The following is an 11226-nucleotide window of genomic DNA, read 5'->3' as shown; positions in this document are numbered from 1 at the left end:
GTGATATGGATGCCACGTAGGTGGTCGCCATGTTATTATACATACTTGGCCACAATGTCCGAATGAGGTGTATTGCAAACAGGTTCCAGCACTCAATTGAGACGATGTCTCGCCACTTCTGCAGGGTGTTGTGGGCTTTTCACTCGTATGCAAAACATCTGATTCAGCCAGATCCAGATGTAGTTGGCCTCCTTAAACATCTTCAGGTGAACAAGTACTGGCTATGGTTCGAGGTAATATACATCACTTAATTATATTGTAGACATATTCTTTTTAACTAGGTGCATACATCATAGTCATGTGCAAAAATGTGTTGGGGCAATGGATGGTAACCATGTGAGTGTTCAACCTCCTAAACATGTGACTCAAGCTTACAGGAGCTGGAAGGCTACCGTAATCACAAAATATTTTTTGTGTGAGTAACATGGAAATGTAGTTTATTTATGTTCATACAGGGTGGGAAGGTAGTGCTAATGACTCACGGGTGTTAGAGGAATCAATTAGTGACCCGAAGCATGGATTCCCAAGGTCATCAACAGGTACTGCAATTAATCTCAAAGGCTACCAATTTTTACATGTTTTTGTTATGGTTATTGTAGCCAATACTGAATAGCTTCATTCACATGTAGGGTCATACTACCTAGTGGACTCAGGCTTGCCTATTGGCACAAGTTTCCTACCACCTCACAAGTTAACTAGGGACCATGCCTAGAAATTCCATTCTAGTAATAGGAATCCAACAACCAAGAAAGAGTTATACAACTATCGAAACTCTTCCTTGTGGATGGTTATTGAACGATCGTTTGAGGTGCTAAAGGCTCGATTTCCCATCCTCAATTTAATGCCAAATTTCAAGCGCAATAAGCAACGCTATGTGATTACTGCATGTTGTTGTCTACACAATTTTATATGTATTCATAACCGGAGTGATGAATTGTTTAACACATGGGACAATGTAAAGTATGAAGGAAATCATGTTCTTCCACCCAGTAGTGCAACAATGAAGCTTCCACCAGCATCGCAAACCAGAGGCATGTAGTGAAGATGTCGGATACATCAAAGAGACGTATGGCCCACTTTAGGGATGACATCACCGATGCTATGTGGGCTGATTATGTCGCCCGTCAACATTGATTCACCCTCGGAATTGTATTGTAAATGCTTACATTTTGATATTTATAAACTTGGTAGCATAGGCCAGGCAATTAGCATTTACTAGGTGCATGTTCAGCAGATGTTATGTATTTTTTTATAACAGTATATTTTGGAACAAAAAATGTATGATGCGTATAAGTTCGGTTGTTAGTATTTGTACCATTGTATTATGCACTATTATACCATGTCAATGGTATTTGAAGTTTCTGTCAAGTCCACATTTTGCCTACTTTTTACATTGGTGATGATGGGTGATTTTGTAATGGTATAGCGTGATTTTATAAACTATGTGCAGTGAACTGCAGTTTGTTAGATAACTTAGTTGTATTCGAGGCGACTACCCTCCTAGAAATAAAGGGAGAGAAGGATATTTGGGATTAAATACTGATTGCCTCATATTATTTATATCGATGCTTAAATACACTGAACTGAAATTCAAATTAAATGAAATAACTCCTAATCCTATTAGCTAGAGTTCTACCACTAGGTAGACTCTATCCCAACAACAACTTAATTCAAATACAATCAAATTATCCTAACAACACAACTGAATTATAAATAATAGGAATAGCAAAAAATAATAATGTTGCCATTACAAAACAACAATGTTATATATAAGGTTACAATAGGTCTGTCATTCAACACATACGTTGTCAAGCCCAACACCTACACTACAAGGCACTTCCAACACCTATAATACATTTCCATGTCCAACCACATAATAGAATTTCATTATGCAAACCACTAAGCCAGATTCAAAATCATGGCAAAAACATTTGTCGTAATCCAACGTCCCTAGACACAAGTGAAAATATAAACCATACCACAAATGCCAACCATGAGATAAGTAGAGCATTCTTATATTTATGTGCTCGAGCATTGGCCACACATTGTGCAACACTTGCTTTTTTAGCACTACACTTTGCTACTCTTTCCCTGTGGAGTGCTTCTGCTACCATTGCACGAGCTTCCGTCTCATTGTTTTTTGCTATAGCTGCCTCGGCCTCAAGCCTAGTAAATTTCGCGATGAAATCGGTGATGTTTCAGCACCATGCCTACATGGCATGCCATCCAACCACTTAAAGGACTTACAATGTTCATCGTTGCCCTGCATATCAAACAAAGCTGGTAAGTACATGAGTTGAGGAGCATAGCAACTTTAACCATAAAGGGATAATGACAGTAAGCGCAGTTGATACTTACAGGTTTCCAATGTCTACAGCCATAAAACCTTCTACCGAAAGTATGCAGCTGCAAAGATGCCCACAACACACACTGATCCATGACACACACATGCCCCCTATAGTTGGAGTTATAGCTACTTGCACTTGCCTCCGACATTATTTGAAACCTCCACCCCTACATATATATTCATTGTCAATCAGTTACTTTGCTTTGTGTTTACGCTCTACGTTGGCTGTGAATGCTTGTTTACTCTTGAATGTCCTATGATAACTACTAAAAACCAAAGTAATTGGCACCCACATTCTTAAAGAATCACTTTCCCATGTAAATTGCACGAAAAAAGCTACCACAAACTAGGAAGCAAAAAACATAAACAGTTCACAAAAATTTAGACCATCCTCCCCTCCCCACCAAAAAAAAAAAAAAATCATATTAGCAGCTTTAAAGGAACATAAGACCTAGTTAGGGCTATTATACAATTGGGTTTTAACAACTTAAGTTTTCCACACAAAAAAATTGGGAACTTTTAAGGGGTCTCAACACGAGTGTTGGTATTTTACTTTATATACAACAAAGTAAAGCAGGTGACATAATGGAAGCCACTATTACTTAAAGTTGTGAGAACAAGCTGCCAAACGAGCATGAGAGTGAGTTATAGGTTTTGTTGAGTTAGAGTTGTGAGATATTGAGATATGAGTTTGGGTGAGGAGATTTGAATTATGAGTGTTGGGATATGAGTGAGTGACAAACCAAACAAGGTCTAAGTCTACTCACCACAGCTGTCCTGTTTCTGAGATAGAGGTAAGTAATTTCGAAAATTCAATTGAGAAACTTTCAAGATTTATGAGGATATTGAGATGGAATTCTCTTTTGAGGTACCTACCGAGAGTCTAGAACTGAAGACATCATCCTTACGTAGTTGGAAGCGGGTTATCAGGAATAAGGCCAAATTGAATTCTAACGACTCCCTCATATCCACACCATTACCTTCTAAACGGTCTGCTGGAGCCTCTATTTCTATCAAGGATCTTGATTTGAATCATAAACAGAAAAAATAGATGATTGAGAAAGGCAGCATCCATTTGGTTGTTCCCATCACTGGGGTTGGTACTCAACCCCAATCTAATCTATGAAAATTCTCAACCTTAACTACCATGGGCTTGGGATCCCAAAGGTAGTTTACAACTTTTGTTGTTTATCAATTGAAGAAAATCCCCAAGTTTTGTTTCTATGTAAAAACTAGATTTGTTCAAAATAATTGACAACCATTGTGATGCTTCCCAAGACAACATGGCTTCAACCTCTGATCCGACTAAATCATGTATACATCTGCTGCGAGATTGTTCCTTTGCATAAGTTGTTTGGCTTCATGTTCCTTATTGGAATTCTTTCAGGCCGGTCATGCATGTTTAGGTTTTTCTAGAAGTAAAATGAATTGATCTTCGAAGTCTATGGTCTCGAACTGCTACTTACACTATGGAGTTCATAAAGGTCAATGTGATCAAGATTAGATTGTATTCTTTGGAAGTGGTTGGTTAGATCTTGAAGAATATTAAGCTGATTTGTGAAAAAAATTTTAGTATATATTTTTTATATTTTATTTTTAGTTTCTTTTAAGATGTAATTGTGTTGCTCTAGCTCTTACTAGTGTTGCAACTTGCAAAAGAGAATGAGAAGGCCATTGTTTTGACCCTCTTTTCTCTTTCCCCATTGTACACCTTGGTGTTGAATGAATAAAATCTTCTATCATTTCCTCTTTTAAAAAAAACTTCATTTTAACAAGTAAAGCCCATTATATGAGATTTTTAACTTTTTAATATGAGATAGATTTTTTTTTTTTTAGATAATTACAGTATGTTGTTAATTTTTGTAATTTGAACATTTCTCTAAGGGTTCGTTTGGTTGGGAAAATACAAAAGTGGGAGGATGGAAAATGGAGAAAGGATGGAAAAGTGGGAGGATAGAAAAGATTTTAGTTTCTCTTATTTGTATTTGTTTGGAATGGTGAAAAAGTGGAGGGATGAAAAACTTTTTTGTTTGGTTGAAAATAAAGTTTTTTTTTTTTTTTGAGAAACACACACACGCACGCACACATATATATAGGAAAAGGGAGATGAGATAAGGAAATACACTCACATGCCAACACCGAAACTGCATGTGGCAGTTAGTGTCGCGGAGCAAGTAATAAACACCTTCTCAATATCACACCTTACCAATGTGGGACGACTCAACAACACTGAGTATCTTTTTTTTAGAAACACACACACATTATACTTTAAAAAAATTGTGTATAGATGGACACTTCATTAAAGTAAAAAATAAAATAAAATAGTATAAGAAATTAACTCATAACTGTTTCTAAAATTTAAAAAAAAAAAAAAAAAAAAAAAAGAAGGCAACACATTGGACGTGAAGTCCATCATGAAAGGTATTTTTGGAAGCCTCCCAGTTTTATCCCTATTTTGGGGAGAAAAATTTTTGGTGGGCTGGGAGAAAACACTCGGGCCTTATCATTTATTTTCCTTCCTCTCCACCCAACCAAACACACTCAAAAAAAAAAAAAATTTCTTTTTCATTTTCTCTTCAAAGTTTCTCATCCACTTTATTACACGTCCAAACAAACACACCTAAATCTTCAAAAATTTTGTATATGGTTCATTTGGTACATGTGTTTAAACACATATTTTGAGTTTTTAAATAACATTACACGTATTTTTTTTCATCCACACATATTCAAAAAATATAAACAACATTACTAGAACAATATTATCAAACACTCCAAATATGCCAATTAAACTACTAAGATGGTGTTTGGATAAAGATTATATTTGTTGCGTTTTCACGTTTTTCTTTTTTTTTTTTGGTTTCTGCTGCAGCCGCGGGGGACATATGCGCAGTGCGTGCATTGTGCGTGCACTGTGCGCGCACTGTTCATATACTTTTTCATCAATTTTTTATTAAAAATAAATTCTGCATCACTATTCACACATTTAAAAATTATTTTACTACAATATTTTTAATTTTTATTTTTTAACTTTCAACAATAAGTTCTATTCAAATCCACCTTAAAAACAAGGATTCAATAATCTTGATACATAATTCGCATTCCAATTTCTTATCTTTTAAAATGAGTAATTGAGCTTATATTCAATTAATAAGTACGTACGGTCCATTAATTCTCATCAATCAAATATCAAATCATATTGGGTACCAGTAGTGTACCACTTACAATCAGCATTATCTTCTCTACCTACTATAAAAAGCCTATAAATGAATGAAAAATGAATTGCTGGGAGGGATATTTATATATCCATTTCTTTTGTATCTTAATTTTCAAAACTCTCAGGAGACCCCACTCGCCCAAGTACTATCTTTTAATTGACAAACCTCGACAAGACACCAAGTACTATCTTTATTCCACGCACACGTACTAGAATAACTATAGATAATGGATCTATTGCTCTTGGAAACAGCTTTCACTGTGGTTAGAGCCTATAGTAGCACTGTAGCAAATTTGATTCCCTTCCATTTCTTTGTTCTTCTCTGCTCTTCCTCTCTTCTTTGGTTAGCAGAACGTGAGCTATGCTACTTCACTAATTTTATAGCATTCAACATCCTCACAGACCTGTTGAAATGTGCCCCCAACAATCTTTCCTCACGATGACATTTTTGCAGCTTAAACTCATGATTTTGGCTCTGATTAATATCAGTTGTTAGACTATAAATTATGTTATTTCACCTTAAAAAACCTAATCAGTAATGAAGAAGATACACGCAAGTTTTTTTTTATGACATTCAACATTATGTCTTACAAATTTGTTTTTATAAAGATCGTAAGTAGACGAATTGCGGTCCCCTAACAGTCGAAATATCATATGTTTGCCTACATGTTCTCTTGCTTAAACACACTAGAGGTTATAATATCAAATCTTTGCCTTAATGCGTTTCTTTATCTTATTTGCTCAAACTTACTTTTGTTTTAAAAATGAGACAAAAAAAAGTAACTTTAAGCAAATAAACTTAATTAGAAAAATTAATTGATTGATTTTTAAGTCAGTTGATTTACTTAAATTTATTTATTTTTTGTCTTACCTCTAAACAAATAAACTAAAACTTAACCAATAAGTATGATCCCAGAATTAAGTTGTTGCACTTGGGCCACATTCCAACACTAGTGATTTTCTCATCGTAGTGATACTAGCCACTAATTCTTCATCCTTCTATTGTCATTCTTGCTCTTGAAGAGCATCTTGACGAGGGAGTAATCGATCTTTGCAACAAATCTTGGTTTTGTTGTGTTGCACACCCTACATCAAGTCTTTCACCAACCACGTACTCCAGTGTATAGGCTACTTTGTTCGATGATATTTTATCGAGCATCCATTAAATGAGTCTAAACCATACAACTTTTATGACAGAAAAAAAGACGATCAGTCGTTTTCCACAAATGGGGCTAACAAAATAAATCAATTGGTTGCACTTGACACTTGCAAAAAGGATGATAAATAGGACACTAGTTGTGCCAGCCAGCCATATCGAACCTCCAATACTTAAAAGTCCGTAAATTTCTTTTTTAGAGAGATGGTAGATTATTTATAAATGATTTGAATGCAAACCTATGTTCTTTGTTTTCCCTCATTTTATAAAGAATTTTTATGGCATGTTACAGAGTGCCTTTTTCCTGAGTCTTTTTTGGTTAATATATATGGAATAATGATTATAGCTTCTACTGTGATTCTAGGAAACCTAATTAATACATAGGTTGATTATTTTTTAGGTAGATTGAGTAGGGGTTATCTCAATTATTCCTGGTCATTTCGAGCTAAACTGTTTGGATTAACTAGCGTTCAAGTTGAGTAGATGACATGGAGATAGAATCTAACTCAGCTTAGTGGATGAGAAGGACGTAATGTTAGCTGCATTCATATCAATCTAGTTGGAAACAACAATGCTCAAAATGAAGGACCTAATGTTAGCTGCATTCATATCAATCTAGTTGGAAATAACAATGCTCAAAATGGAAAATGGTAAAGTTATATGAACAAATAACTAATAAACAAATAACTTATTTACTTTTATATGATTGGTGGTATATAAAGTTGTAATATTTATATAGTAAAATTTGTAATATACATAACATTATTTTTTTAAATGTGTTTCATTGTGTTATGAAAATTCAACAAAGTACAAATTAAAATGTTCAATACTGTTTTCTACTTGTACTCATTTGTATTTGGCAAATGGTAATTTTAGTTATATTTTACAAATTATCCACTTATTTAACACGATCATGATTAGATCATAATTCATGGCTAGGAGTCTTATAGTTTAGTGATATAGATTGACTCTTTTTTATTAGAAAAATGACTCAAAGCCTCAAAGTTCAAATCTTTTTTTCTTATTATTGTAATTATCAATTTATTTAAAATCAAAACATCATGATTCACAAAGATAGAGCGGGCCACTATACACAATCTCAACAAATTCTCAACTTAAGAAAGCTTACTTGTAAAGTACAGTCATGTTGTTTATAACTGATAGATTATAATTTTTTTTTCCTGTGATTTTCTTCTCAAATTGATGATTTTGGTCAAGCAAATAATTCTACTAAACATAATCTGTTTTTACCGTGATGAGAATAGAGGGCTTATCCAAAAAGCCATAAATAATGATAAGCATAGAGGAATTGTGTCCTTTAATTTTTTTTTTCTATAAAATAATTTTGTCCATTATTACGTTTACCTGTCGCAAGGATGCATATCAGGCCTTTGGAGGTTCGGCCCTTTCGGAATTGGGATGATTTTGGGTCTAGCATTTGGGCTAACTTTTGTATGAGTTATGAGCTATTATCTTTTTGCTAGCATTAGCCCAACTTAGCTTGTTTTATAACTTGGTTTATTTGACCTCGCTATATAGTGGCCAACAGGTGAAATTAATCTATCAATGGGTACTTGAGATTGAGAGTAACATTACATTTTCAAAACAGCATAATGTGCTTAAGCCAATCATGTGTGTAAGTCCTATAATTGTGTATTTGTTGACCTAAAAGAGGCCTTAACTCTTATGTTCCCCACTCAGCACTTAATGTTCTTCAAATCAAATCATACAGATGCGATTCTATATCAATTATCACTAAGTTTAAGTGGTAGGTCACATGTATTTTAATCATTACGCAAATCAAAATCTAAAAGCCACAAACACATGCCATTGGGTACATTCCATTAGCTAAAAAATAGCAAACTTTAGAACAAACCTTCCCATTTTATGTAAAGGAAGTGTAACCCATAGTCCATAGAGTGACACATTTCATCGCATAAGGCCCTAATCAACACAAAACATGAAGTGAGTCCATTACCCCACATGTGCTCGCAAGCTGTCAAAATTTTATTTGCCCAAGACATTGGTCTTCTTTTTAATTTTTATATATATAAAAATATATATATACTACAGATTCTTTGGCTTAAGTAGTACTACATCTTTGGCCTTGTTTACATATTTCATCACTGAAATCTCTCTCTCTCTCTCTCTCTCACAGCAATCAATATTCCAGCCAAATGCATACCAATCAAACACTACCACCACAAACCTCATTGGCTCTTCAAACATTCCATTGCAAACAAATACCAACCCTACTTTCCGACGAAACCTTCATCAAACACCAATGTATTAACACTCTCAAAACCCTAAACTCCCACATCATCACCTGCCTCGCAGTCCACAACAACCTCCTCTATGCTGCTTCCACCAACATTATCAATGTCTTCGATTTATCCAACCACAATCACATCGATTCATTCAACGAAAATCCCACTTCTGGGTCAGTCAAATCCATTGCATTCAACAACACCAACATCTTCACAGCTCACCAAGACTCCAAGATTCGTGTATGGCAAATAAGACTCACACACCACCACCTAGTTTCCACGCTTCCCACTCTCAAAGACCGTTTGTATCGTTCCCTTTTGCCAAAGAACTACGTCCACGTTAGAAGGCACAAGAAGAAGCTTTGGATTGAACATTGTGACACAGTTTCAGGCCTAGTTGTGAACAAAGGTTCAATGTACTCGGTTTCTTGGGACAAAAGCTTTAAAATATGGAACACTTCTGACTATTATTGTTTAGAGTCAGTGAACAAAGCTCATGAAGATGCAGTGAATGCTATTGCAGTATCTGATAATGGAGTTGTTTACACTGCTTCAGCTGATGGGTGCATTAGGGTATGGGAGAGAAATGACAGTGTGAAAAGACACACTTTGGTGAGTACCTTAGAGAAGCACAAGTCCACCATTAATGCTTTAGCTTTGAATGGTGATGGGTCGGTTTTGTTTTCGGGTGGTTCTGACCGTTTGATCATGGTGTGGGAGAAGAAGATGATTATCAAGAATGGTCTGAAGAACAACATGGGTTTTGTGGAGGCATTGTGGGGTCACACAGGGGCTGTACTGTGCTTAATCAACGTGCAGGATTGCTTGTTTGCTAGTGGGTCATCTGATCGGACGGTAAGGATTTGGCAACGTAAAGAACATGGGTATCAATGTTTGGTTGTGATGGAAGGACATGGAAAACCGGTTAAGTCGTTGGTGGCAGTTTCTGCTGAGGTTTCTAATGGTGTTGTTTCAGTTTGTAGTGGAAGTCTAGATGGGGAGATTAAGATTTGGGACATCTCGGGTTCTAGGATCAACATATGTCCTCAAATTTGATTCAATGAAAATCTCATTTAGAAATTAAAAAAAAATCATGTTCTATTTTTGGGTAAGATCTGATGTATTACGATATAAACATTATAAAATGATGTGTTGACTTTAATGAAAAATTATTAGTTTACAATGTACTATTTATATTAGATTTTCGTTTATATGTAAAATGATACATTTTGCATGAATGTGTAAAATGTTATATACGTTTACAATGTAAATTTGATATGAACAGTGCAATCTAAACCAGTAATTCTTCAACTTTTAAATAAAAAATATAAAAAATAAAAAAATTATTTATTATGTTATTGAAGTGGTACTAATGATAAGATTCAAAGTCAAATTAGATTATAATATTTTTAGTACACTTAGCATTTTTCAAAATTTGTATGGTATATATATAAAACAAATTTGAACTTACCAAGAACCCAAAAACAAATTTGAACTATTAGTGAAATGAAATCACATGATTTTGCATGTTTTATTTTGTAACATATTGAAAACTTAGGCTAGATCATTTTTGGGTTATAATATATGGTGGGAAACATTAAATCATTACTTCCAAGTCAATTATGCTTCGTCCATGTCTTTGTCTTCATGACTTTTGCTTGGGTGACAATCATAGCACAAAAAAAAAACGAGAATTTTTTTTTTAAAGGCTTAAAAGCTGCAAATAACATCACAAATAACTTCTTCTTCTTCTTCTTCTTCCTTTCTGTTTTTGTTACTTTTTCAAGCAAATAAATATGCCATCTATATACTTTCATAGTGGTGGCTGCACGTTTTATAGCATTTAGATTTTAGGTACATATTGCTTCATCGATCTCACATTGTGATATTCTTTTCTTCGAGAAGATCAATGTCTTAAAAGTGCTATGTAGCAGCTACCTGTTTTAATAAGCGGAAACTACACAGAGGAAGCTTCATTGGCATATTATGAAAGCCCCTCCTAATAATTGAGACTTGAGAGGGTGTTGTTTGTTAAATTTAGTTGTTTGAGCATTAATTTAAATCATGTAAATGGCGTATTCAGTGACATCCAAATAATTGGCTATAGGTGAACATAAAGAAATTCATGTGATCCCAGCTTAAAATTCCATACATTTTGAATCTGAAAACACACACACACACAGCCAAAAAAAAAAGAAAGGTAAAATACTCAAGGGATCAGTTCAGAACAAGCCAATATGAT

At 34.5% G+C, this 11226-nt stretch overlaps 1 protein-coding gene across 1 annotated transcript; it reads left to right on the top strand.

Annotated features, from left to right (window-relative positions):
* The first annotated feature begins 8837 nt into the window (after window positions 1–8837).
* On the top strand, window positions 8838–10040 carry LOC142630905 (protein JINGUBANG-like). The gene has a single exon (XM_075804964.1). The coding sequence runs from the start codon at window positions 8895–8897 to the stop codon at window positions 10038–10040; it is 1146 nt and encodes a 381-aa protein (XP_075661079.1). The 5' UTR covers window positions 8838–8894.
* The last annotated feature ends 1186 nt before the right edge of the window (window positions 10041–11226 follow it).

Source organism: Castanea sativa, chromosome 4 (genome assembly GCF_040712315.1).
Source record: "Castanea sativa cultivar Marrone di Chiusa Pesio chromosome 4, ASM4071231v1".
In the NCBI taxonomy this organism is placed as follows: Eukaryota; Viridiplantae; Streptophyta; class Magnoliopsida; order Fagales; family Fagaceae; genus Castanea; species Castanea sativa.
The sequence above is the reverse complement of the archived record's forward strand: the minus strand, read 5'-3'. Positions and strand labels throughout refer to the sequence as shown.

Excerpts from the sequence above, each read along its gene's own strand:
- LOC142630905 (XM_075804964.1), top strand. The coding sequence starts at position 8,895 with ATGCATACCAATCAAACACTACCACCACAAACCTCATTGGCTCTTCAA.